The sequence below is a fragment of the Perognathus longimembris genome, chromosome 18 (genome assembly GCF_023159225.1).
Source record: "Perognathus longimembris pacificus isolate PPM17 chromosome 18, ASM2315922v1, whole genome shotgun sequence".
NCBI classification, from domain to species: domain Eukaryota; kingdom Metazoa; phylum Chordata; class Mammalia; order Rodentia; family Heteromyidae; genus Perognathus; species Perognathus longimembris.
Window position 1 is genome coordinate 1,502,966 of NC_063178.1, and position 27,915 is coordinate 1,530,880.

General features: G+C 67.2%; 1 protein-coding gene across 1 annotated transcript; it reads left to right on the forward strand.

Annotated features, from left to right (window-relative positions):
* On the forward strand, nt 1–27,915 carry Slc35f3 (solute carrier family 35 member F3). The gene is made up of 7 exons (XM_048367996.1): nt 1–25; nt 497–821; nt 18,496–18,715; nt 23,386–23,511; nt 23,835–24,027; nt 24,932–25,021; nt 27,680–27,915. The coding sequence occupies exons 1-7, from the start codon at nt 1–3 to the stop codon at nt 27,913–27,915; spliced, it is 1,215 nt and encodes a 404-aa protein (XP_048223953.1).

The following is a 27,915-nucleotide window of genomic DNA, read 5'->3' on the forward strand; positions in this document are numbered from 1 at the left end:
ATGGGGTTGGAGGCCATGGGCAGAAGTGAGTTTCAGCAGAGGGAACAAGAATGGGGGGGGGGGGTGCTGTTCTTGCTGAGCGCACAGCGCAGCGGGCCCCAGGCCTTGGCTTCGGCAGGGAAGAGCCCCTGCCTGTCCAGGTCCTAGGCAGCCGAGCCGCAGCCTCCGGTGAGGCCCTGAACACCGGGGCCTTCAGCAGGTGCGCGCCGGTGGAGGGGGGACCGGCCTGCTCGGTGTGTTCTGAGAAATGGTTCCCAGAGGGACGCGAGGGGTTGCCCGTCACCGGGCTCTGGCTGCAGGGCTGGGTGGGGCTGAGCCTCCGTTTCCCGGAGGGTCTGGGAGGAGGGCGGGCCACACACGACCCCCCCCCCAGGTGACCCCGTCCACTACACACGGGCCCGGCCAGCGGTCAGGAGGCCGCCCTGCTCCTCGCCCCTGCCCGGCGCCCCATCCGCCCCAAGTCTGAAGCCCCAGCTAACCCCGTTCTCTTCCCCAGGGGAGGAACGTCCCCGGGACCCCCCGGGCCCGGCGGAGCCCAGGCGCCGGCGGGGGCGGAGGCCGGGGGGGAAGACGAGCCGGCCGCGCTGGACCTGCTCCCGGGCGCGGCTCAAGAAGACGCTGTGGGGCGTGGCCGTGGTGCTGTGCGTGTGCGCGTCCTGGGCGGGCTCCACGCAGCTGGCCAAGGTCACCTTCAGGACCTTCGACGCGCCCTTCACGCTGACCTGGTTTGCCACCAACTGGAACTTCCTGTTCTTCCCGTTGTACTACGTGGGGCACGTGTGCCAGTCCGCGGAGAAGCAGTCCGTGAAGCAGAGATACAGGTGGGGCCTGCGTGCGGCCGGGCCGCGGGGGCCGGGGGGCTGGGGGGACGCTGCCGGTGCACGCTGTCCTGGGGGTGGGGAGGGAAGCCTTGGTACTCTGAGCCATGATGCCGCCCGCCCCCTCCAGCCCCCCCCCCCGCAGCCTGCGTGGAAAAGGCAGGGAGCGGGCAGGCCTTCCCACGATGCACCGGTGGACCCCCGGGACGTAGAGACGTGTGGTTCCGACAGGGAGAACTCCCGGGCCGGGCCTGAGGCCCCGCGGGGGCTGTGCCGAGGGCCGGCCCGAGTCCCTCTGAACAGGAGGAAGCAGGAGAGGCTGCAGATCCCAGACAGGTGCCCCAAGGGAGAAAGCTGTCGTCACTCTGCCCCTCCCTGCGCTCCCCCCCCCCGCCCCGCCCACCCGACGCTGCCACGAGACTGCGCGACCCAGAGCCGCCAGGCCCCGCTGCCCCGCTCAGGAAACGGTCCTGACAGTCGGCAGGGCGCGAAGAACACGGCTGTGCCCGGGGAGCAGTGAGGCCTGGGTAATGATGGTGAGGCCCGGGGTTCACGGTGAGGCCCGGGGTTCACGGTGAGGCCCGGGGTTCACGGTGAGGCCTGGGTAACGACAGTGAGGCCCGGGGTTCACGGTGAGGCCGGGGATTCTCTCTCTTGAGACGCCACCCGGGTCCCGGCAGAGGCCGCACTGGGGGAGCAGACGCGGCACTGGGGGAGCAGACGCGGCACTGGGGGAGCAGACGCGGCACTGGGGGAGCAGACGCGGCACTGGGGGAGCAGACGCGGCACTGGGGGAGCAGACGCGGCACTGGGGGAGCAGACGCGGCACTGGTCAGGCTCCGCTGAGAGTAACGGGGCTCCTTGAAAGATGGACTTGTAAAGCTGAGCACGGATCCTCTCCCCCCCCCCCCCCCGGCTTCCCCATTTCCCCGTGACCCCCACGCAGCAGGTCGGGCGCGGGGCGGCAGGCGGGTGGCGTCCAGTCCGCGTCACGGAGCCACTGTCCGGGGCGGGGTGACCCCACGCCCCAGCCCTTCCAGCCCTGGGCCAGGAAGAGGGGCTCCTCAGAGCCGGGGGGTGTCTGCGGTGGGCAGAAGCCGGGCTGGAGTAGAAGGGGTATTTGTCATCTTGCCAGGCAGCCTTCCAGCAAGTTCTGACCTAATGACATGCTTTCCCAGAGCACACGCCGGGACCTTCTGCCGCCACGCCACGCCGCCCAGAGAGGGAGGGGTGTTGACAGATGTGTTGACAGATGTTTTCCTCCGTGCCTCCACTCTGAGCCGCGTTCAGAGCCAAGGCGGGGGCGGGCGGTGCGGCGGGGATTCCTGGGGGGTCCTCGCGTCCGCGGTGGGGGCTGCTCCCCCCGCCTCCCGCGTTCGGAGCGGGGGGGGGGGGCTCTGGAGTTGATTACGTAACCGCGCAGCGTCTGTTCCCGCTTCCCACGGAGGCGGGGTGCCTGTCGGGTGGGGGGGGGGGCAGGGCTGGTTCCCGAGCTGCGGCGAGAAGTTCGAGTGCGGGTCTGGAAGGCTCGCGGGCCCCCCCACGCCGCCCTGGCAGACGCCGCGCCGGGAGGAAGCACGCCCGCCCCCCGGAGTCGCCACGCCCGGCCCCCACGCGCGCACGGAGGCGCGTGTGCCCGGAGCAGGCGCGTGTGCGGGAGCGTCTGTGCAAACGTGCCGTGCCCCGGGGCGAATGCCAGGACGGGGCCCGGGGGAGGCGCAGAGGAGCGACGCGCCGTGCCAGGGCTTCCTCCGGGGGCCGAGTTCCCGTGGGCGCGCGTGGCCCGGGGGGGGGTGGGGCTGAGAATCGCGGCGCCCGCCCCCAAGTGACAGCCGCCTCGACGGCGGACTCCAGCCGGGGAAGCCGGGCCCCGGAGGCCAGACTTCCACAGAGCACCCCCGGGCTCCCCCCAGGGAGAGCCCCCCCAGCCTGGGTCGCATGTGCCGCGAGAGACCCCACCCCGTGAGCGGGCCCCATGCCGGGGCCCCCGCGCCGAGCCCCGGGAACCCTCGCGGTGACTTGCAGCACGCGCTGGCGCCCCAGCCGGCCCGGCTGGCCCCCCACATAACTTGCCTGTCTGATGTGTGTGCAAACCCCACTTTTGTGCTTCCCGGACATAGAAACGGAATTAGAGCAAGCGATTACGTGAGTATCTCTCTGGCCGTTTCCTGCTCCGGGCAAAGAGGAAACAAATGTAGTCCCCGCGCTTAATGCAGCGTTTGGAAACGCGTGGGCGGCGCTGAGCTTCCCTTTCCTAGGTGCCTTACTTTACGACGCTTACGTCTAACGAGTTACTCTCCATCGCACATACATTATTAATTTATACACAGCGCAAATTAAAAGCGCGGGGGGAAACGAAAGCTCCCTTGTTGTTAGGAGCAGCGCCGGGCGTGGACTTCTTACTCGTTCTCTCGAGGAGAAATAGCAAACGCGGCTTTCTGTTTCTCCAGCAATCGGGAACCGGGGGTGGGGGGTGTAACGGTTCCTCGGTTCCCTCGGGGCTGGTGTGGGGGGCGTCTCCCGTGCTCACGGGCTGGCCGGTGAGTAAAACCAGACACTGACTGGACGTCTGTGTTGAGGCCCTGGGGCCGGGGGGGGTCCCTGCTCCCCTCCTGGTGAAGGTGTTTCCCGAGCAGAGGACTCGCACGAGGTGGGCAGGGCCAGCCCTGTAACACCCGCATTTTACAGTGGGGTTATTATTATTTTTTTCCCTTCTAGATGTGCAAGGTGTCATAGATCCTCTCTAGAAAAGAGATGGAGCCGTCGAGATGTCTGGGCAACCCCCCCCCCCAGCCTCAGCAGTGCAAGCGCCGGGGGTCTGTGGGAAGCCGGACCTCCAGAGGCGGGGGGGGGGGTCGGGCGCTGTGCTGGGAGAGGAGAGGGGGAAACACTGCGCTTGGGTTTGTTTGGGGGCAGTGTTGGGGATCGAACTCAGGCCCTTGCACACACAAGCTTGGCAAGTGTTCTACCACTGAGATACACTCCCCGCTCTGGTAATACCATGTGTGCACACACACGTGTGTGGGATGTGTGTGTGTGTGTGTGTTACTCAAGCCAGGCTTGCGGCCTTCCCTTTTTTTCCCCTGGTTATCTTAAGATGTCTTGCTCTCTGCCCCGGCGTGAACCTCGGCGCACCCCTCCTATCGTACAGGTCCCACCGTGGCTGGGACGGCAAGCCAGTGCCCTGGCTCCCACCCTCTTCTGTTGAGATGGGGTTCCGTGCACTTTTCTGTGCAGGCTGGCATGGGCAAAACGACCCTCCCGGTCGGCACGGCCGGGCCGACCGGCATGCGCCACCGTGCCAGCCGCTCGTGCACAGGTCTCGGGAGCTCTTCTCGCCTGGACTGGAAGAGACCCAGTAGGGAACCGCAATTCTTTCTGAGCAGCTACAATTCCAGGCATGCGCCGCCATGCCCAGCTCGAAAAGACTTCTGGATGGCGCTGCGGCTGCAGTTAGGAAATCATGTCACGCGTGGATGGTTGGGGCTTTCCTATACAGCGACAGAGACGCCAGCGTGAGGATCCCGTAGAGCAAGAGCGTCCCGAGCGGCGACTCTGTGAAGGAGACGGAGCTGGAGTGACAGCCAGTGGAGGAGACAGTTACGAGGACCACATCGGCCCGAGGAGGGAGGCTTGCCCAGCATTCCCTTCACGGGCGGGCCGCCACTGATGGGCACACACTGATGGGCACACGCCTTCCTTTGCTATTCAAGCCTGAAATGCCGCTGACCGTGTGTGGGCGGCGGGGCCTGCGGCCCGTCTGCCTGCTGGCAGCACACAGGCTCCTCTCCTTCGTGTCCAGACAGCGAGCCAGCGGCGTGAGCCCCGAGCTGTCACGGCTCCGGGTTAAGCCAGGGCCGCCTCGTTCCTCCTCGGCGGGCGTCGGGTCTGCATCGGGAAAGCCATGCGCTTCTCTCCCCGGACGAAGCCGCCGCCGAGGGTGCTGGTTAGGGGGCCCCGTGGACGGCCTGCGGCGTAGCCGGGAGAGGCGAGGGCGCGCCCTGAGGCCGCTGGATCCGGAGGAGGCAGAGCGGAAGGGGGGCCCCGTCCCCGCCTTCGGAGCGGAGGAGGCAGAGCGGAAGGGGGGCCCCGTCCCGCCTTCGGAGCGGAGGAGGCAGAGCGGAAGGGGAGCCCCGTCCCCGCCTTCGGAGCGGAGGGCGCGTCGCGGCACTCAGAGGGGGGTGAATGGCCTCCGAGAGGCCTTCCCCTCGCGAGCTCTGGCCTCCGCGCCCCGCGCTGGGCGTTCACTGCACCCTGGGTGCGAGGGGCTGTGATCTCCAGGGTCACGGGGGGCCCGGCCCAGGCGCACACGCTCACTGGGCTCCGTCTCCAAAACAAGCAGCAGGGAGGAGGAGCGGAGGTGCGGGTTCCACGGCCACCGCCGGGTGGGCTGTGTGCAAGCAGACCAAGCGAGTGACAGGCCCTGAGTTCACATCCCGGTACCACAGAAAGCAAGGACACGGGAGGGGCTCCGCGGGCACATCCCCCCTGCCCCCCCCCCCCGCCCAGGCTCCACAGGACAGGGACAGACGCCTCGCTGACATCCGGCGGCCATGGATCCCCCCCCACCCCGGGCTCGGCAGGAGGAGCAGTGGGCGCTGTGAGGTGCGTCCGAGGGGCGGGGCGGGGGCGGGGCGGGGGCGGGGTGCCCCTGGGGACCCCGGCGACGCTCCAGGCACTGCGGCCTGCGCGGCCTCTGCGTCCGTTCACCGGTGACGTCCGTGTCCAGAGGCCGATGCCAGGTCCCAGCTGGCCGCAGTGGCGAGGTCACCAGGTCCCGTCCCCCCGCCCCGTCGCTGAGTGGTGGGGGGGGGGCGCGTTGGCGGAGGAAACGGCAGGTTTGGGGCGGGGCGCAGGCCGGGGGGTGTTGGAGTGAGTGGGTCTGATGGCTACATCTTCTCTCTCCTGTATGGCAGCCCCCGCAGGGACGGGGCTCAGTGCCGACCTGGAGGCTCTGCGGGGGGGAGGGGGGAGGGGGGACCCAGGGCACCCCCGCTGGCTCCGCGTGAGTCGGGGCGGGTTCCACGCCCGCCGGGGGAGCAGCTGGCTTACCTGGCGCTCTCCCTGCCTTGACTTGGGTGCGAGGCCAGGCCCAGGCCCAGAGATCGACACTGCCTGCGGGGGGGTGTGGGATTCGAACACCTGGATTGTAGACCCTCGGTGTCTCGTTCCGAGCTTTAGAGGGATCTTAGCATCGTGTTTTAAGTGTTCTCGGTTGGCCACATACCGACGGCAATATTTATGGGATACGGTGTGGTTTTTGATCCGTGGCGGCATTGGGTAATGGTTACATTCAAGTGATCGGGGTACCTATCACCCCAGACTCGTCTCGTCCCGTTATGGTGCCTGCATCCCAAGGTGTGGCCCAAGAGGGAGAGCACTCGCCTCGAATGAAGAGGTGAGGGCAGCACCCACGCCCCGAGTTCAAGCCCCAAGACCAGCCCAGCAGAAAGGCAGCGTGGAGACCTTATCCGGGGAGTCCGTACGCGTTCTCCTGGAGGCGCCTGCCCGGGCGCACTGGGTGACCGGGTGCCTTCCCCAGCACGCCCGCTTTAAGATGACAGTTGGAGAAGGGAAGGTGGGGGGGGGGGTGGGCACATGTCCAGGGAACGGCGCCTTCCCCGTCCGTGGCTGTGTTGCGCGTGGCCGCCCGCGGGGCCCTAGCTCTCTTCTGCGCGTGCACATCCAGCTTTTCTCAGCTCCATTTGCTCCAGAGGCCGGGCTTGCCCCGCGGTGCATTCTTGGCTCCTTTGTTAAAAACCAGTTGGCCGCGAGCGTGTGTGTTTCCCCGGGGGCCTCTCTTCCCTGTCAGCGGTCTGTGTGCCAGGGCCGCGGTGTCGGAGTGACTGGATTTCAGTCAAGCGGTTGTGACATGTCCAACCTTGTTGTTTCTGTTCAAGTTGGTTCTGGCTATTCGGTGACTCTCACATTTCAGAACGAATATCCTGAGCGGTTTGTTTCCCCTTTTTCCCCTCCATTTCCGTGAAGAATGACAACGCGCAGGTGTGCGGAGGGAGAGACGCTCCACCGGCACCATTAGCGCCTCCGCCTCCCGCCCATCCTGCCCCGCCGCTGCCCGAGAGCACGCACACCACGCTTCTGCTCTTCCGGGGCCCCCGCCCCCCTCGGTGGCCCGCAAGTGTGCACACCACACTGAAGAGAGGAAAACACCCAGCCCGGGGAGAGGCAGGGCCCGGAGGGCAGGCAGGGACTCTCCCAAGCCTTGTTTTTGCTGACCTATCAGATGGGATTGGTAAACCCCACCTCCTGGGGGTCACACACACACACACACACACACACACACACACACACACACACGACTGTCACCAAAGGGAGGGCTGTTAATACACTCATGCAAGCAATGGACCCTGCTCCCCCTAAGCGGGTGCTGCCCACAGAGCCAGGGCAAGCCCGGCTGAGGAAGAAGGAGGAGAAGCAGAGCCTCCGTCAGGCCTGGGGCTGCCCGGGACAGGGGGCGGGGAAGACAGAGGAAGAATTTTTCAAGAGGCAAACGCAGAAGCCCACTGGGGGGAATTCTGAGGGACAGTGATGTCTGGTGAGGCTTCTAAGTCATTGAAAGTCGCCAGGCACCGGTGGCTCACGCCAGCAATCCCAGCCGCTCCGGAGGCTGAGATCTGAGGATCACAGTTGGAAGCCAACCCGGGCAGAAAAGTCCATGAGATTCTTGTCTCCAATCAACCAGCACAAAAGCCACCAGTGTCCGTGTGGCTCTAGTGAGTGGTAGAATGCCAACCTTGAGCAAAGAAGCTCAGGGAGCGTGCCCAGGCCCTGAGTTCAAGCCCCAGGAGTGGCACACACACACAAATGTTATTTACTGTGCAAAATAACCATCAACATCAGTGCATCTATTTCAGGCGATCAAGAAGGACACAAGGAAAACCATGTGATCTGAGAGAGGACCTCACAGCGCTGGAAGGGCTTGGCAGCTGCTCCGCCGGGGAACCCAGCAGGAGGAAGAGGAGGAGGAGGAGGAGGAAGAGGGAGTCTGGAGACGAGAGGATAGAGGATGGAGAAGGAGGTCTCCCAGGTCAGGGGACTTGGCTTTTTCTAGAAGGCTCTGATGGAGGAAGACCCTCTGGGCAGCCTCTGAACCAGGACCGGCTGGGCCCCGCAGATGTGGGGTCTCCGTGCCCTGGACACCAGAGGCGGGAAAGCAGTCGTGCCTGGAGCCTCGGCGCGGAGGCCGGCCGGCCTGCCGGGACCTCGGGGTGTTGGGCCTGTTGGCGTCCTTCAGCTACTACTGATGGCAACTTGTAGCAAGAGAGAACTGACACCACATATTTTAAAAGACAGGCTTGGAAGAGCACCAAACCAGATCGGTACCTGAAAATGACAATAATTGAAACTGAACACACAGTGAGCACGTTGAAAAGTCGATTACGCTTGCTGGGGGGGGGGGGGGTGGGGGGAGAAAAAAGTTCAAGGTTAGACGGAAGAATTTGCCCAAAATACAGCCATGAGAGACGAGACGGAAGGAGGCGTGATGGGAAGAAGAACTGGCAGCGGTCATTGCCCGCCAAGAACTGGACAGGGAAGCAAATGAGGGCGGGAGGGGCTGAGTTCTTGGGGAGTAAGGCAAGGGTGAGGACTCCGGGGGGAACCTAGTGTGATATGTTTCTTCTTCCAAAGAAAGCCAGCGAACCAGGGTGCACCTCTGTCATCCCGGCTTCTTGGGAGAGCAGAGACAGGAGGATCACAGTTCAAGGCCAGCCCAGGCAGAGTGAGAGAGACCCCAGCTGAAAAACCAGCCACGCACAGGGGCGCGCGTGTGTCCATCTCAGACACGCCGGGATACAAAAGCTGGGACCCTGTCTGAAAAGCAGGCTAATAGCGAAAGGCTGAGGCGTGGCTCACGTGGTCGAGGGCCTGTCTACAACGTGCAAGGCCCCGAGCTCACACCTCAGTGCCGCCCAAGATGGAACAGCCGCGCTGTGTACACGCGACACACAGAGGCCGAAATCACTTGCGTGTCCATTGCCACGGGCTGCTTTTAACAGAGGCGACGGGAGATGTTCCTGTAGGATGTGGACTGGGAGTCACGGGAGGCCGAGTGGCTCCCCTGCTCAGGAAGGTGGAGGCGGGGGTCCTCCCTGCTGGGGAGGGGGGGGGCTCCGTGTGGACGGGGCGGGGCCCTCTCCCAACCGCCGGTAAGCCAGAGCCCACGTGTGCCCTTCTCGAGCACACCGTGTGCCGTTGCCTGGGGGATCTCATCCTGCGGAGTCAAACCTGGATGGAGTCCAGATCTCAGGCTTGCTGCACTCGCCACGGAGGCCGGGGGGTGACGGTAAAGGGTGCGGGGAGCGTGGGTCAGCGTGGCCCGCGGACGGCCGGGCCTCTCCCCTCCGCAGCGGCCTGGCCCCCCCCCCCCCCGGGCAGGCAGAGGGTCCCCCGCTCCCAGCCTGAGCACTGCCCCGCCGGTGGTGACTCAGCCGCCACTGTTTCCAGATCACGGCGGTGCCCTTGAGACCCTGGCCTCGGAGGCCTTGTGGGGACGCGAACGCCCGCTGCACGCGCCTCCCCGCGGGCCTCCGCGGATGCATCGTTGGGCCATGGCTCTCTCTGGCTCCGAGTTGCTTCCTTTAGCAGAACAGAGTGCCGGGCCTTCCGTCTGTTACCCCCGTGGACGGGCGTGTGCTCTTGGTGACATGCTTTGAGACGGCCAGGAGGCTACTGTACTTGAAATGCCGTTTGTCACATCGCATGGCTTCGTGGTGCAAGGCTGGCGGGGGCGCTGGGCGGTGGCCTGAGCGCACAGTCCGTGGTGCCCTTCAGCTCCGCAGCCGCAGCCACATCATGAGGAGGCTTGGAGCACGAAGGCGGCTGCCACTGGGGCTTGGTGAGCTGGTTTCAACCGGTTTTGCCACTAAGGGCTCTGTCTGTTGTTCTCAAGGAGAAGCAGAGTTGGGAGTGGGCAGGAGTTGGGCCAGAATGCCCGCTTCCTATCCGGGGTGACCCAGGGAGACCAGGAGGCAGAGGCCTCCCCGAGCCCGGCCCCCGGCCCCGGGAGGGAGGCGCGGGGCTGCCGGAGCCGGGCCGGGGTGTGCTCCCCTTCTAGGCTGGGCGGGGAAGTGGAGACGGGGTGAGAGCCGAAGCCCGGCGGGGGCCCCCGGGAGCCGTTCCCGTCGTCTGCTGGGTCCCGAGGCCCGGGCTCGGCCGGCTGTGTGAACGCGGACGTGTTCTCCTTGCCCAGGCGCGCCGGGCGGGTCCCGGGTGCCGCCCATCCTGGCTTCACCGGAGCTCGGCAGGGGGCTCCGCGGGGCCTCCGTCCTGGGTGGACGCCTGTGGTCTGGATGAGGGCCCCCCAGGGCCCCAGCTCTGCCCCCCAGGGGCCTCTGCGGCCCGTGCGGGAATCTGCACAGGTGCGCTCCTGGTCGCCTCTGCTTGTCCCTTCAAGGAAGGGGTTCCTGCTACTGCGCCGCCATGGTCTCCCCAGAACAGGATGCCCATCGAGCCATCTGGGCGGCCACAGGGCTGCCTCTCAGCAGCCTGCCCTGTTCCACACGGAACCTGCCCCCTGCCAGCTCGGCCGCCAGCACCCCGACAGCCCCCCCCAGAACCCCGACAGCCCCCCCAGCACCCCGCCAGCCACCCCCCCCAGCCCCCCGCCAGCCCCCCACCAGCACCTGGAACAAACACCAGCTGTACCGGGTGCAGAGCCTTGAGGTGTGAGGGACGAGGTCGCCCTCGCCGGGTTCTGCCGTCATTAGTGGCCGCACGCTCGGTCTCTGCACCGGGGACCTTCAGACCTCCCGGGCTGCGTTCAGGAGAGCGGGCGGTGTGGTCGGGCCCGGGGCGCCGGTGCCGCCGCCTCGGGTGTGGGCCTGGCGCAGGCCCCGGGCGCGTCTGTGACGCGTCAGCTCGAGCGACGCGGGAGCCGGGCGGCCAGTGCGGGGCGCGGCCCTGGCCGTGAGGCTGCGACCGGCGCCTGCTCCTCCCAACGCCGCGCCCGGCCTGGGGTCGGGACTCAGCTGCGGGGACCGCCGCCGTGGACGGCGCTGCCTCCCGCCCTTCGGCCCCACCGGGCCCGCCCCGCCCCACCGGCTACCCCCCAGCTATCCTCCCCCCCCAGCTACCCTCCACCCCGCCGGCTACCCTCCCCCCGCCGGCTACCCCCCCCTGCCAGCAACCCCCCCAGCTACCCTCCCCCCACCAGCTACCCCCCCTGCCGGCTACCCCCCCAGCTACCCTCCACCCCGCCGGCTACCCTCCCCCCGCCGGCTACCCCCCTGCCAGCTATCCCCCCAGCTACCCTTCCCCGACCGGCTACCCTCCCCCCCGCCGGCTACCCCCCCCCTGCCGGCTACCCCCCCAGCTATCCTCCCCCCTGCCGGCTACCCCCCAGCTACCCTCCCCCCGCTGGCTACCCTCCCCACCGGCTACCCTCCCCCCTGCCGGCTACCCCCCCAGCTACCCTCCCCCCTGCCGGCTACCCCCCAGCTATCCTCCCCCCTGCCGGCTACCCCCCAGCTACCCTCCCCCCGCTGGCTACCCTCCCCACCGGCTACCCTCCCCCCTGCCGGCTACCCCCCCAGCTACCCTCCCCCCGCTACCCTCCCCCCTGCCGGCTACCCCCCAGCTACCCTCCCCCCCAGCTACCCTCCCCCCTGCCGGCTACCCCACCGGCTACCCTCCCCCCTGCCGGCTACCCTCCCCCCCTGGATACCCTCCCCACCGGCTACCCTCCCCCCGCCGGCTACCCTCCCCCACCGAGGAATCGCCGTGCTCCGCTCTGCTCCTCGAGGGTCCCCCGCCCCGGTGCCGCCGGCCCCCGTCCTGCGTCTCCTTCCGCCGTGTCCTGAGCCTCAGCCTCCGCAGAGGAGGCTCTCAGCCCGGAGCAGGCACGGCCGTCCTGTTCCGGAACCATCTGCTCGCGGAGGAGGCCCCACCGCAGGCACCCGTGGGGTGTCCAAGCATGTCAGGTGACCCATGGGGGAGGGGCCACGGGGCTCCCCTCCTTCAGACCCCGCCCGACCCCCGACAGCTGTGCGGCCCCCGGGGGGCTCCGTTCACCGGGCCACGCCCGCAGTCCTCGTTCCCGGCTCTGTGAGTCTGGGGCGCGAGGGGGCGGTTTCGAGGTCCCCCGTCCTTCCCTGCCCCCCCCAGGGCACAAAGCAGAAGCCTGGGGGCCGCGGGGTCTCCACAGGGGCTGCGGCGGGGGCTGCCCGGCACCCCAGAAGGGAGGGGCTCCTGGACCCCCCGGGGCCGCCAGACCCGCCCGCCGCGCACCTCCGGTGCGCAGAGAGGAGCCTCCGGCCCCGCCCTCTCCCGCCCGAGGCCTCTGCTCCCCCTCTAGGCCGCGCGCCCCAGGCCCTCGGGGGCCTCCTCCGCCCCACCCCTTCCTTCTGAACGCGTCCTCGCGGGACACCATCACAGTGAGAGCGGACTGTCCGGGCGTCGTGGCGCCCCCCCGTAATCCTAACTCCTCGGGGGGCTGAGGTCGGAGAGTCGGGGTTCACAGCCGCACGGGCAGACAGAGCCGAGAGACCCATCTCCCGTGAACCGCCCCCCCCCCCCCCGGCCGGGGCTGGAGGCGGGGCTGGGCGGCGCAGTGGCAGCCGGGAGCACGGAAGCCCTGCGTGTGGCCGGTTGGAGGCGGGGCGGAGCCAGGTGGGGTGCGTGCTGGGCGGAGCCAGGCGGGGCGCGTGCTGGGCTGAGCCAGGCGGGGCGGAGCCAGGCGGGTGGAGCGAGGCGGGGCGGAGCCAGGCGGGGCGCGTGCTGGGCGGAGCCAGGCGGGGCGGAGCCAGGCGGGGTGGAGCCAGGCGGGGTGGAGCCAGGTGGGGCGGAGCCAGGCGGGGCGGAGCCAGGCGGGGCGGAGCGAGGTGGGGCGGAGCCAGGCGGGGCGGAGCCAGGCGGGGCGGAGCCAGGCGGGGCGGAGCCAGGCGGGGCGGAGCCAGGCGGGGCGGAGCGAGGTGGGGCGGAGCCAGGAGGGGCGGAGCCAGGCGGGGCGGAGCCAGGCGGGGCGCGTGCTGGGCGGAGCCAGGCGGGGCGGAGCCAGGCGGGGCGCGTGCTGGGCTGAGCTGGGCCCCGGAGCCGAGGCGGGGAGCCGAGGCGGGGCGGGGCCCTCGGGATGCACAGGGGCGGCTGCGCAGCTCGGCCGTCCGCGTGGCCCCTGACCCCTGCACTGAGGGCCGCGTGCTCGTCTGCACCCACACTGCCGTTGGTCCCCGAGACTCCAGGAGGAAGTCGTCAGACGCGTGGGAGCCGAACGCCGGCCCGGTCTACACTGCTTCCGAGCGGGACACGGGCGCCACCGCGTGCACCGGCGGCTCAGGCCGCGTGGTAGGGACGGCGGGGGACCCGCGCCGGAGCCGCACCGGTCGCCCAGCATCTTCTCCAGCACGTGGCCTCGGTGCCGCTCCCAGCCGCGCAGACAGAGGCCCGGGGTGAGGGCCAGGAGCCGCCCTCTGCCCGGGGCCGGGCCGCTCCGCAGCCTCCTTCCAGCCCCTCTGCGGCGGCCCGGCCTGGGGAAGAAGCGCGCGGGGTTACGTTCTGATTTTTACCGGAGTTACTGGAGGGCGGCAGAGGACGGCGAGCGCAGCCAGGGCTCGAGCGCCACGGCCCGGGGTCCCGGAGGCGCGGCCAGGGCTCGAGCGCCGCGGCCCGGGGTCCCGGAGACGCAGCCAGGGCTCGAGCGCCGCGGCCCGGGGTCCCGGAGACGCGGCCAGGGCTCGAGCGCCACGGCCCGGGGTCCCGGAGGCGCGGCCAGGGCTCGAGCGCCGCGGCCCGGGGTCCCGGAGACGCAGCCAGGGCTCGAGCGCCGCGGCCCGGGGTCCCGGAGGCGCCCGGGGCTCACGTGTGCGGCCGCCTTTTCCTCTTCAGAACTGTCCTGCTCACAGAGCGGATCCTCTGGCCACACAGCAATCCATCAGCGGCAGAGAGAGAGAGAGAGAGAGAGAGAGAGAGAGAGAGAGAGAGCGCTCGTGGCGCTCACAGGGCAGGGAAGACAGAACCAGGGACTCACGGCTGCCCGTTCGAGACCCCGAGGAAGAGCACAGATGGAGCCTCAGGTCTCCAGCCCCCCCCCCCCCCCGCACACCGTGGCTGTGTGGGGTCACGCGGGGAAGGCGAGGGCGTGAGCGGTCTCGTATCCTGGGCTCTGGGGTCCCCAGCCCCCCGCCGGAGGGACCCTGGTGAGCAGCCGTTGCTTTCCGCTGCCCCCTGGAGAGTGGAGAACTGAGAGTAGGGAGGGAACACGGGGCTGACTCTCCCCTGCTAGGCAAGGTGACCTTCACGCCCAACACCGATGATGACAGTGATGGTGCTGAGGTTGCGGGTGGCACCGGTCAGGATGAATCTACACTAGGAGACAGCCTCCTCTGGAGCCCTCACCGTTTGCTAACGCTTGGTCTTTTGTTTGAAAATAAAAGCCGGAGAGCTGTACCAGATGACCCAAAACCAATTAAAAATAGGATTTAGAAACGTCTTGTGAGAGCCAGCTGCAGTGGCTCATGCCTGTTGTCTTAGCTACTTAAGAGGAGGAGATGGAAAAGATTGTGGTTTGAGTTCATTCAGCACAGGCAAAAAGATCTGATTTACACAAATATTCCAGATGTGATGGTGCACACCTGTCACCCCTGGCTATCGGAAAAACATAGGCAGGAGGCTGGAAGTCTGAGGCCGGGGGGCAGGCAGTGCAAGTTCCTATCTGGAAAGTAACCAAAGCGGTGAGGGCCCGCGTCTGGCGGTAGAACACGTGTCCGGCAAGTGGAGGAGTTTGATTCCTCGTTCTGCACAAAGGAAACAAACCCATTCCTGGAGATGTTGTGTGTTTTGGAGTTGTCACACAGACACTGTAAGAATGACTTTGATGGGCTGGGGATATAGCCTAGTGGCAAGAGTGCCTGCCTCGGATACACGAGGCCCTAGGTTCGATTCCCCAGCACCACATATACAGAAAAAAACGGCCAGAAGCGGCGCTGTGGCTCAAGAGGCAGAGTGCTAGCCTTGAGCGGGAAGAAGCCAGGGACAGTGCTCAGGCCCTGAGTCCAAGGCCCAGGACTGGCCAAAAAAAAAAAAAAAAAAAGAATGACTTTGATAACATGTTCAAGAGAATACACGCAAGTAGGAAGAATTTCAGCAGAGAACTTGCATCCTTGAAAAACAGTCAAGGGATACCCTGGAAATCAATCAATTAATTAAATAGCAGAAATGTAGGATTTGCCACATGGGGTTCATGGTGGGTTCGGCGCAACAAAGGAGAGGGTTTGTTAAGTGGAAAACATGTTTCTGACAAATGCTCAGGTTGGAGAGGAGATGCCAAAAAGGTAAAAAGTTCCGAAAGCTACATAATGGATGTGTAGGGCAAATGCAAACATCCGATCTTGGTGTCACTGGAGCCCCACGGGGAGACAGGAGAGAAGATACCGGCTGAGAATTTTCCAAAGCTGATGGAAGAACGAAGCAGTTTCTTCAATACCCTGCTGGTTAGAGGAGACAACACCTAGACAGCCACAGCAGATCCACCCAGGCAGCAACCCTAGTGCTGGAAAGACGCCAAAGGAAAGTGGCACACGCTCACGAAAGAGCAGAAGTAAGAATTTCAACTGGCCAGGCGAGCTGGACGCGCAGTGAGGGACGGAGCGCCCGCTACGCACAGCGTGGATACATGGTGTGGCAAGAAAGGAACAAAACACGAGCACGTGCAGAATGTGTGATTCCATATTTACAGCGGAAAACCCAACGATGAGACCGAGTACTGATTGCATTTGGTGGGAAAAGTGATGACTTGGGAAGAACACACTGGAGGTTTCTGGAGTGCTAGGATAGTCTGTGTTTTGGTAGAGGGGGAGTTTATACGCGCAGTTTCACTCCGTAGAAATTGAACTGCGCACTTCAATTTGTGCACTTGAACAAATGCGTGTTATACCTCCAAAGAGTCCTTCTAAATATAAAATGTCCCCTAGTGTTTCTTGTAAATGGTTCCATTTACGATACTACCAAGATAATCTCATCTCTAAGAACAAACTTGACTAAGGAGAAGAAGGAGTTGCCTATTAGAAACTATAAAACCTTACACACAGGGCTGGGAATACGGCCTAGTGGAAGAGTGCTTGCCTCAAATACATGAAGCCCTGGGTTTGATTCCCCAGCACCACATATACAGAAAACGGCCAGAAGTGGTGCTGTGGCTCAGGTGGCAGAGTGCTGGCCTTGAGCAAAAGGAAGCCAGGGACAGTGCTCAGGCCCTGAGTCCAAGCCCCAGGACTGGCAAAACAAACAAACAAACAAAAAAACCCTTACACACAGAGCAGGTGGCACGTGCCCCAAACACTAACATTTGAGGAGGTGGAGACTGGAAGATTGTGAGTTCAAAGCCAGCCCCGGCAAGTCAGGAAGACACCCCCATTTCAAAAAATACAAAGCAGTGGCTGTCAGTATGGCTCAAGGAGAGTTCACTAAAGAACTTGCTTTGCCTGAGCAAGGCCCTGGGTTCTGTCCCCAGAAACACACACACACACGCACACACGCACACACAAAAACATGTCTAAAAGAAATTAAAGACAGAAAAATTTGGACTATAGCCAGTGTTCATAGGCTGGAAGAGTTAATATTGTGAAGATATCAATATTGCCTAAAGCAATCAATGCTAGAGCAATTGATTCTTAACATTTATATCAAATTCCGAGTGACACCACCTAGCCAAAACAACATGGAAAAGCAAAACAAAACCAAAGCTGAAGACTTCATTGTGAGAAACCCAAACAGCATAGTAGGCAAGAAGGACGCAGAGTCCGCAGCCCGCAGACGCCGTGGCCCCTGGGGACAGATGACGTCGGGTCGGCCGCCCAGATCGTGGGACAGGGTGGCCTCCCTGACAAAGGGGATTGGGAAAAGTAGATCTCAGATGGGAGGTGGCCCCTTGCCTTACATGACATAAAAAGTTAACTTGGACTAAGAATCTGAATGCAGATTCTAAGGCCATGCAACTCTCAGAAGAAAGACCAGGGGAAAAGAAGCGTCCGGGGACTGGAACCGCTGCTTGACTGTGGCACCGAAAACACAAGCAGTAAAATAGAGAGAGACGCCCAAGTCCAAACCTAGCGTACATCAAGTAGACCGAAACGGTAATGTGTGGCACAGGAGACAATATTTGCAAATTGTGGCTCTGATAGGGAGTTACTATTCAGAATATGTAAACTCCCACAACAATAAAAGCTTTTAAATGGGCAAAACAAGACACACGCAGTGAGTGGTACGTGACACAGGAGGCTGGGACAGGAGGATCACGAGTTCAAGGCCAGCCTGGACTACTGAGACTGTCTCAAAATAAATAAATCATCAAAAAAAAAAAAAAACAACCCAAGGGCCGAGCCAGGACAAGGCCCTGGGTTCCATCCGACGCAGTACATTTCAAAAACGAGCAAAGGACCCGGATAGACGATGTCTACAAGGAAGACACGGCGGTTCACGCCAACCACCGGGACCGGCGCTGAGCATGGCTCCCGAGTAGGGAACCCGGGTTCACGGTGACGGCGGGGATCAAGGAGGCAGGGCGGCGGTCGTGGGGGGCCGGGGGGTGGGCGGGCTCCATGGGCACCGCCCCTCGAGGCTGAGGCAGGAAGACGGTGGGCAGGCTGCTGACTCGTGGACGTCTCCCGCGTGGATTCCTTCCGGGACAGTGACGAGAGGTGTTTTCCCGGAGCTGGCAGGTGGGGGGGGGGGGGGACGCGCGGGCTTGTGTACGGAGGCGGGGGGGGGGGGGGCTGGTCAGGTGGGGTGGTTGGCCAGTGGACGGGGCACGGCCCCCGGTGCTCATGGGAGCAGCCCGGGCCCGTGGCTCTCCGCGGTCCTTGGTGAGTCTCGGGCAGAATGAACAGTCGTGTCCTTCGGGCCTCAGGAACGTCCTGGAATTTCTCCCTTTGTTGTTTCCTCCCCGTCGGCCTCCTGTTGGTTCCCTCGTGCACTTCCTGGCTTGATCCCTTGCTTCCCCGCCCTCTCTGTCGCGTTGCGGAAGGTTGTTCTGCACTCCACGTCTTGTCTTCGGTTCTACATTTTTGTGACCAGGTGTCCTTGTCGCATAGACGCTATTTCTCCCTCCTCTGTCCCCGCCATTGCGCACTGCTTCCCACCGGAGGACCCGGCTTAGCTCTTCAACTGCGCCGGAAGCTTCTCCAGAACAGAGAGTGCGCGTGGAAATTAAATAGGAAAACAGTGGCCGTAATCGTTTCCGGGACTAATCTCGGGGCGCTTCGGACCAGCCCTGAATAGAAAAAGCGAAGGCAGTACTCGGGTGCTGAGTTCAAACCCCAGCGGGTGCACACGCGCGTGTGCGCGCACACACACACACACCCTCCCCCGCTAGCCCCCCTCCCCTCTGTCAGCGGTTTGGGGGCTCCCTGCTCTGCTCAGCCCGCGGCAGAGCCGCTCGGGGCACAGCCCAGCGTCTCCAGAGCAGGCCCCCCCCCACGGCCCTTCCGGCCACGCCCTGGGTCCCAGGCCGCCAGGCGGGCGGACGAGGGGCTGGGACGCGAGGCCCCTTCCGCGGGCCGGAGCAACGGGCCGAGCGCCTTCACAGAGAGTGTGAATGGCTGACACCAATCCGAACGCGAGCAGAGGCGGGGACCCCGAGCCCCCCGCGTGCTCTCCCCCGGCCGCGCTGGCGGGGGAGCCGGGCCTCGCGCCCCCGTGGTAACCTGCCTCTCTCTCCTCGTTGCAGGGACTGCTGCGGCCTGTTCGGAGAGAATGGCTTGACTTTGAAGGTGTTTTTTACCAAGGCCGCCCCTTTTGGGGTGCTGTGGACCCTGACAAACTACCTGTACTTACATGCAATAAAGAAAATAAACACTACGGACGTCTCCGTGTTGTTCTGCTGCAACAAAGCCTTTGTGTTCTTGCTCTCGTGGACCGTTCTCAGGGACCGGTTCATGGGAGTGAGGGTAAGTTCCTCTTCCTGTCTGTCTCCCCGCCCTCGGCCCCCCGCCCCGCGCCCCCCATCCGCTTGCTTGGCCCCCCGCTGCTCACCGCTGGCCTGGGAACGCGCCCCGCCCGGCCCTGCGCTCTGGCTGATCGCGTCCATGCGTCATTCCCACGGCTTGCTCTGGGGCCCGGCTGTGTGCCCCGCGGGGGGGGGGGGGGGGTCCAGGCTCCCCGTCCGTGCCCTGCAGCCTGGAGTCCCCCCCTCCCCCCTCCCGTCCATGGCACTGCTCTGGGGTTGGGGCGCGTCTGAGACCCGGGTAACCAGGCTCTGGGTGCTGTGTGTGACCCGGGCCACACTTCACGGGGCTTGTACGACGGGCGACCGAGGCCCGCTGGCCCCTGGCACTTGAGGGGGGCCGGGGGTGGTCAGCACGCGGTGCTCGTGGGTCTCCCCGCCGCCCCCTGGTGGCCAGGGGCTCTTACTGCCCACTGCGGCCTCCCGCCCCAGGCCATGGTTCTGGCAGCCGGGGTGGGGCTGACCCCAGCCCCCCTCCCCCACCCCTCCCCGGCCACCGCGTCCTGGCTGGGGGGGGGCTCCCGCCCCCCCCAGCTGCTCACAGCGCCGCCGCCACGGGGTGTGACTCAGCTGCCGGTTGTATTTTTAACTCCCGGCGAGGGGAGACTTTGTTTTGAGGCTGAGTTTTAATTTTGGAATAAAAAACCCACTCTCCAGAAAAGCCTGCGGGAAACAAGTGACGTGACGCGTCTCTGTGGGGACCGCAGGTGCCCCCCTCCCCCCCGTCACTGGCCCTGCCTGACTGGGGGACACTGGCTCGTTATGGGGGAGACGCTTGGAGGGCTGTTTGCAACTTAGCAGAGGCTGGGCGAAGGGGGCGTGGAAGTCGAAGGACACCCCCACCCCCCGTGGGTGCGGACAGTTCTAGATCTCCGTCCACATCTCTCCTCGGTGGCTCAGGGCCGAGGGCGGTGTCTCCAGCAGCCTGCCCCCCCCCCCGCCCCCCGTCCTGGCTGCCCACACGGCCGCTGGACTGATGGCCACCACGGAGCCTTGGTGCGGTTGGCCCCCTGCAGGCGGGCACCGAGGGAGGGCTGTGGGGGGCGGGGGGGTGTCGAGACGCGGTGGCAGCGCCTGGGGGACGGGGGCTCCCCTTGACACGCGCCGGGGGGCGAGTGGCAGGCAGCCCGGTCCCCCAGCTCCTCCCGTGGAGACGCGCCAGGCTCTGAGGGGGCTACGCCGGGGCCCGCCGGGCACGGGCGGGGCGGGGCACGCGGGGGACGGGGCGGTTCAGCCAGGACAGCTGCTGGGATCACGCGCCCTGCGGCCACGCACGCACGCGGCAGGCCGAGACCAGCTGGGCAGGCCCGGCGTGAAGCCACGCGCGGTACCGACGGTGCTGGGGCCCGGCCCCCCGCCCCCCGCGCAGGGCACGTCCCCCGGAGGAGATGCCGGGGTGTCTGTGAGGGGGCTCCCCCCGCCCCCCGCGCAGGGCACGTCCCCCGGAGGAGATGCCGGGGTGTCTGTGAGGGGGCTCCCCCCGCCCTCCGCGCACGGCACGTCCCCTGGAGGAGATGCCGGGGTGTCTGTGTGAGGGGGCTCCCCCCCACCCCGCGCACGGCACGTCCCCCGGAGGAGATGCCGGGGTGTCTGTGAGGGTGCCTGGCATCTGCTCTCCTGTGCTTTCTAAACTCTGTGTCCTGGGCCAGATTCTTGGGCAGTGAGGAGCCGAAGGTGAATGGCAGACCTGGGACTTGAACTCAGGACCGTGTGCTTGCCGGGAAGGGACTCCACCCTGGGCCGTGGCTCCCGCCCCCTCGTGCCCTAGTTGTGGTTCAGCTCGGCGGGTGCGCGCTTCTCCCGCGTTGGGTGCTTGTGGGGGCGGCGGGGGCGGCGGGGGGTGGCGGGGGCCGCCTGGCCCGGCTTCCGTCATGCAGACTGTGCCCTGTGGACCCTTTGACCCGGACCCTGACCTGGGATCCTCCCGGCCGGGCCTCCCAAGTAGCAAGGATGACGGGGGTGAGCCCGGCGCCCGGGGCTGGGTGCCTCTGTCGGACACTGCGTGTCCCCGGCCCTCGCGTCCCTCGGCCCTCGCGTCCCCCGGCCCTCGTGTCCCCGGCCCGCGTGTCCCCGGCCCTCGTGTCCCCGGCCCGCGTGTCCCCGGCCCTCGTGTCCCCGGCCCTCGTGTCCCCGGCCCGCGTGTCCCCGGCCCGCGTGTCCCCGGCCCTCGTGTCCCCGGCCCTCGTGTCTCGGGCCCTCGTGTCCCCGGCCCTCGTGTCCCTCGCCCTCATGTCCCCGGCCCGCGTGTCCCCTGCCCTCGTGTCCCCGGCCCGCGTGCCCCCGGCCCTCGTGTTCCCGGCCCTCGTGTCCCTCGCCCTCATGTCCCCGGCCCGCGTGTCCCCCGCCCTCGTGTCCCCGGCCCGCGTGTCCCCCGCCCTCGTGTCCCCGGCCCGCGTGTCCCCGGCCCTCATGTCCCCGGCCCTCGTGTCCCCGGCCCGCGTGTCCCCGGCCCTCGTGTCCCCGGCCCCCGTGTCCCCGGCCCCCGTGTCCCCGGCCCCCGTGTCCCCGGCCCTCGTGCCCCGGCCCTGGTGTCCCTCAGCCCTCGCGTCCCCGGCCCTCGCGTCCCCGGCCCTCGTGTCCCCCGGCCCGCGTGTCCCTCACCCTCGTGTCCCCGGCCCTCGTGTCCCCGGCCCGCGTGTCCCCGGCCCTCGTGTCCCCGGCCCTCGTGTCCCCGGCCCGCGTGTCCCCGGCCCTCGTGTCCCCGGCCCTCGTGTCCCCCGGCCCGCGTGTCCCCGGCCCGCGTGTCCCCGGCCCTCGTGTCCCCCGCCCTCGTGTCCCCGGCCCGCGTGTCCCCCGGCCCGCGTGTCCCCGGCCCCCGTGTCCCCGGCCCTCGTGCCCCGGCCCTGGTGTCCCTCAGCCCTCGCGTCCCCGGCCCTCGCGTCCCCGGCCCTCGTGTCCCCCGGCCCGCGTGTCCCTCACCCTCGTGTCCCCGGCCCTCGTGTCCCCGGCCCGCGTGTCCCCGGCCCTCGTGTCCCCGGCCCTCGTGTCCCCGGCCCGCGTGTCCCCGGCCCTCGTGTCCCCGGCCCTCGTGTCCCCCGGCCCGCGTGTCCCCGGCCCGCGTGTCCCCGGCCCTCGTGTCCCCGGCCCTCGTGTCCCCCGGCCCGCGTGTCCCCGGCCCGTGCGTCCCCGGCCCTGGTGTCCCTCAGCCCTCGCGTCCCTCAGCCCTCGTGTCCCCGGCCCGTGCGTCCCCGGCCCTCGTGTCCCCGGCCCGCGTGTCCCCGGCCCTCGTGTCCCCGGCCCGCGTGTCCCCGGCCCTCGTGTCCCCCGGCCTGCGTGTCCCCCGCCCTCGTGTCCCTCGGCCCTCGCGTCCCCGGCCCTCGTGTCCCCGGCCCGTGCGTCCCCGGCCCTGGTGTCCCTCAGCCCTTGCGTCCCTCAGCCCTCGTGTCCCCGGCCCGTGCGTCCCCGGCCCTGGTGTCCCTCAGCCCTTGCGTCCCTCAGCCCTCGTGTCCCCGGCCCGTGCGTCCCCGGCCCTCGTGTCCCCGGCCCGCGTGTCCCCGGCCCTCGTGTCCCCCGGCCTGCGTGTCCCCCGCCCTCGTGTCCCTCGGCCCTCGCGTCCCCCGGCCCTCGTGTCCCCGGCCCTCGTGTCCCCGGCCCGTGCGTCCCCGGCCCTGGTGTCCCTCAGCCCTTGCGTCCCTCAGCCCTCGTGTCCCCGGCCCGTGCGTCCCGGCCCTGGTGTCCCTCAGCCCTTGCGTCCCTCAGCCCTCGTGTCCCCGGCCCGTGCGTCCCCGGCCCGCGTGTCCCTCACCCTCGTGTCCCCCGGCCCGCGTGTCCCTCACCCTCGTGTCCCCGGCCCGCGTGTCCCTCACCCTCGTGTCCCCGGCCCGCGTGTCCCCAGCCCTCGTGTCCCTCAGCCCGCATGTCCCCGGCCCTCGTGTCCCCGGCCCTCGTGTCCCCGGCCCGCGTGTCCCCGGCCCCGGCTGCGCAGGCGTGGGGAGCTCGCGGCCCTCTCCGTGCTCGGTGGCGTCCCTCGTCCATCGGGGAGGCCGGGGCGCCAGCGCCGTTCATTGACCGTGCGGGCGGCGGGCTGACACTTGGGGCGACGAGCAGGACGCGCCGGGCTGGGAGCCCCCCCGCCCCCCAAGCCCCTTCCCGCCTCAGCCCGCGGCGTTTCCACACCGGGCGCTGTGCGCTCCGCGTGGGGCCCGGCGCGCGAGGGACACCGGCCGCACAGGGGTGTGGAACGCGGGGGCCACTCGGGCTAGCGCTGCCCGCACAGTACTCGAGTATGAGGTGTGCGTGTGTGTGTGTGCGTGTGCGCGCGTGTGTAACGCGTGCCTTACCCGTCTCACCATGCTGCACGCACACCGCCCGCGCCGTCCTCCCCCATCGCCCGGGTCCTGCTTGTGAGGAGGAGGGAACTGAGCATGCGCACGCGCACACGCACGCGCACGCGCACACCCGTCCAGGGCACGGCGGGGCTCCGCGGCCGCCGCTTCTTGGCCGTGGCCGCGCGTGCGGAGCCGCTTCCCCTGCCCTGCCCTGCCCGCGCGTGTGCTCCGTGTGCGCCACGCTCCGTGCCCGGGGGCGGGCGGGGGCGCGGGCCGCTCACGCGCGCGGGCCTTCACGGCGCCCGGCGGCCGCCGGGCCTCACCCGCCCCCGCCCCTCCCCCGCAGATCGTGGCCGCCATCCTCGCCATCGCCGGCATCGTGATGATGACCTACGCCGACGGCTTCCACAGCCACTCCGTCATCGGCATCGCGCTGGTGGTGGGCTCCGCGTCCACCTCCGCCCTGTACAAGGTGCGCATGCGCGGCGGGCGCCGCGGCCACGCCCCGGGGAGCCCCTGCGGGCCTGGGAGGGCGGGCGGGCCTCCGCTCCCGCCTCCACCCGCCCCCCCTCCACCACAGGCCCTCACCTGGGGGGGGAGGGCGCCGGCACAGGGACCCCCTCCCCCTCCCCCTCCCGACCCCGTCACGCGGGGCCTCCCGACCCCGTCACGCGGGGCCTCCCGACCCCGTCACGCGGGGCCTCCCCACCGCGGGCTGGGGTCCGGACGGCCACAGTGCGCGCTCAGCCTGGAGTTCCAGACCCGCCCCCCGCCCCCCGCCCCCCCCCCCCGCAGGTTCTGTTCAAGCTGCTGCTGGGGAGCGCGCAGTTCGGGGAGGCGGCCCTGTTCCTGTCCGTCCTGGCCGTGTTCAACCTGCTCTTCGTCACCGGCGTCCCCGTCGTCCTCTACTTCACCAAGGTGGAGCACTGGAGCTCCTTCGCCGACGTCCCCTGGGGGAGCCTCTGCGGGTTCTCCCTGCTCCTGCTGAGTAAGTGGGGCGCCGGCCCGAGACCCCCGCAACGCGGGGGGGGGGCAGGCTTGCTGGAGGCCTGTCCTAACCGAGAACAGGGAAGGACCCCCAGGTCCCCATGGCCAGGCCGCTGTGCCTGGCCTGTCCCCCCAAATCACAGCTGGGCGGGGAGCGGGTGAGCACAGAGGTGACACTGCGGGGGGGGGGGGGGGGGGCATCCTCCTGGTCACCCCAGCCCCGGCCCCGCCCCCAGCCCAGGCCCCGCCCCGGCCCAGGCCCCGCCCCGGCCCCGCCCCCGCCCCGCCCCCGCCCCACCCCCGGCCCCAGCAAGTCCGTCCCCCCAGCCCTGGCCCCGCCCCCAGCCCCGGCCCCACCCCAGCCACGCCCCCAGCCCCAGCAAGTCCGTCCCCCAGCCCCGGCCCCACCCCAGCCACGCCCCCAGCCCCTGCAAGTCCGTCCCCCAGCCCCGGCCCCGCCCCCAGCCCAGCAAGTCCGTTCCCCGGCCCCGCCCCCGGCCCCACCCCCGGCCCCAGCAAGTCCGTCCCCCCAGCCCTGGCCCCGCCCCCGCCCCAGCCACGCCCCCAGACTCGGCCCCGCCCCCAGCCCCAGCAAGTCCGTTTCCCGGCCCCAGCCCCGCCCCCGGCCCCCACCCCCGGCCCCAGCAAGTCCGTTTCCCGGCCCCGCCCCCAGCCCCGCCCCCAGCCCCGCCCCCGGCCCCACCCCCGGCCCCAGCAAGTCCTCTTGGCTGGGAGGGCAGGGCCCAGTCAGACTGTCTGCCCCGACCCCGGGCCCCGCGGGCGGCCTCGCGTCTGAGCCGCTCCCCGAGCCAGGCGCCTGGCTCCTGAGCAGCCGCGCACCGCGCACGCGCGCACGCACACACGCCCTCGCGCGTGACTCTGGGGCTCTGCGGCCTTGGTTTCAGCCTTCAACGTGGTGTTGAATTTTGGGATCGCCGTGACTTCCCCGACCCTGATGTCCCTCGGGATCGTCCTCAGTGTGCCTGTGAACGCGGGTAAGCCGGGCCCGCCTGCACGCCTGTCACCCACACGCGCGCGCCACACCCTCAGCCTTACGTGCACACGCACGTGCCCTCCCACGCAGGCTCACCCACACACACGTTCACACACACGCTCACACGCAGGCTCACCCACACACACGTTCACACACACGCTCACACGCAGGCTCACCCACACACGTTCACACACACGCTCACACGCAGGCTCACCCACACGCGTTCACACACACGCTCACACGCGGGCTCACCCACACGCATTCACACACATGCTCACACGCGGGCTCACCCACACACGCTCACACGCGGGCTCACCCACACGCATTCACACACATGCTCACACGCGGGCTCACCCACACGCATTCACACACATGCTCACACGCGGGCTCACCCACACACGCGTTCACACACGCTCACACGCAGGCTCACCCACACGCGTTCACACACACGCTCACACGCAGGCTCACCCACACGCGTTCACACACACGCTCACACGCGGGCTCACCCACACGCGTTCACACACATGCTCACACGCGGGCTCACCCACACACGCGTTCACACACACGCTCACACGCAGGCTCACCCACACGCATTCACACACATGCTCACACGCGGGCTCACCCACACACGCGTTCACACACACGCTCACACGCAGGCTCACCCACACGCGTTCACACACATGCTCACACGCAGGCTCACACACCCTCCTGCACTCCCACGCAGGCTCACCCACACACGCTCACACACGCTCACACGCAGGCTCACCCACACGCGTTCACACACACGCTCACACGCAGGCTCACCCACACGCGTTCACACACACGCTCACACGCAGGCTCACACACACGCGTTCACACACACGCTCACACGCAGGCTCACCCACACGCGTTCACACACACGCTCACACGCAGGCTCACCCACACGCGTTCACACACACACTCACACGCGGGCTCACCCACACGCATTCACACACATGCTCACACGCGGGCTCACCCACACACGCGTTCACACACACGCTCACACGCAGGCTCACCCACACGCGTTCACACACACGCTCACACCGCAGGCTCACCCACACGCGCTCACACACACGCTCACACGCAGGCTCACCCACACGCTCACACACGCTCACACGCAGGCTCACCCACACACGCTCACACACACGCTCACACGCAGGCTCACCCACACACGCTCACACACGCTCACACGCAGGCTCACACACACGCTCACACACACACTCACACGCAGGCTCACACACACGCTCACACGCAGGCTCACCCACACACGCTCACACACATGCTCACACGCAGGCTCACCCACACACGCTCACACACACGCTCACACGCAGGCTCACCCACACACGCTCACACACGCTCACACGCAGGCTCACCCACACACGCTCACACACATGCTCACACGCAGGCTCACCCACACACGCTCACACACACGCTCACACGCACACCCTTTCCTGTCGTTGGTGGGACGCAGCGCGCGGTTGAGCTCCTGCCGGGAGAGCGTGTCTGCGTGGCTGTGTGGCGTGGACAGTGTCTCCCCCGCAGAGGGCCGAGCCTCGGGGACGCGTCGGCACGCGCACAGCCAGAGCGGTGGCATTGAATCCCGGCGGGTCCGAGCGGCGTCTCGAGGGTTCTTAACGATGCAGACCGTTGAGCTTCGCTTTCTGCACGCGACGTTCTGTCGAGGCCTTGGGTCAGGGGCCGCGTGGCTGTGTGTTGACCGGCGCGGGCGGGGACAGTCCTGTCCCCCTGTCCCCAGAGGGAGCCAGGCACCGTTGCCTGGGTGCTGGGACTCAGCTTGTTCTGCTCTGGGGCCCCGTTGCATGCGCGTGTGCACGCACACACACATGCACACACACGCACACACACACGCACACACACGGTGGACAGCTCTTCCAAGACTTGTCTACCTGCTCCTGGCCTTCCCCTTCCCTGGCTCGCGCTGGCTTCCCTTCTGGGTTTCCCTTCCGGAACCTCCTGGCCTCATGCCCGCCTCCCAGGCAAGTTTGCTCTTCAAAACCAGTAGACACCTGTGTGTTCATATATTGGGGAACTGTTCTTAAACGATGTCCTTATAGACAACGCAGAAAGGGACAAAAGGGGTGCGTGTGTGTGTGTGTGTGTGTGAATCCTGGGCCTTGAACTCGGGGTCTGGATGCTGTCTCTGAGCTTTTATTTGTTTTTCTCAAGGCTGGTGCCTTGCTACTTGAGCCGCAGCTCCAATTCCAGCTTTTTAGTGGTTAACTGAAGAGTCTCACGGACTCTTCTGCCTGGGCTGGCTTTGAACCTTGATCCTCAGATCTCAGCCTCCCATGTAGCTAGGATGACGGGCGTGGTACCCAGCACCACCACCCAAAAAAAAACCTTTAAAAGTATCAGTACCGTTTCCCTCGACACCGGAAGCAGCTACAATAAAACGTTGCTTTGTTTGCGTCTAAATACACACACGTCCCGACTATTCCTGATCTGGTTTTTTTCTCTCGGACACAAAAAGCATTAGCGTGTCGACTCAAGTGCCGGCTTTTGGAGGTGCTACCCAAACTAACGTTCAGGATGAGTTCTAGACCGGCCCCGGCCCGGCGGAGGACTGTGGGCGACCCCCGCCCGGGCCGGGCCGGCCGCTGACGCCCCCCGTTCCCCGCAGTGGTGGACCGCTACACCAGCGAGATCGTCTTCAACGGCGTGCGGGTGGTCGCCATCGCCATCATCGGCCTGGGCTTCCTGCTGCTGCTGCTGCCCGAGGAGTGGGACCTGTGGCTCATCGGGCTGCTCACGCGCCTCAAAGTGCGGAAGAAGGACGAGGCGGCCGAGGCCGCGGGGGACCCGGGCTCTGCCCCCCTCGGCAGGAGCAGGAGGGCTCGCCCGTCCTTCGCGCGCTGA

What these genes read in the sequence shown, in the direction of transcription:
- Slc35f3 (XM_048367996.1), top strand. Translation starts at nt 1, where the DNA reads ATGGGGTTGGAGGCCATGGGCAGAA. An exon ending in TCCGTGAAGCAGAGATACAG is followed by an intron (nt 822 to 18,495) that starts GTGGGGCCTGCG and finishes TCCTCGTTGCAG; the next exon opens with GGACTGCTGCGGCCTGTTCG. An exon ending in ACCGGTTCATGGGAGTGAGG is followed by an intron (nt 18,716 to 23,385) that starts GTAAGTTCCTCT and finishes CCTCCCCCGCAG; the next exon opens with ATCGTGGCCGCCATCCTCGC.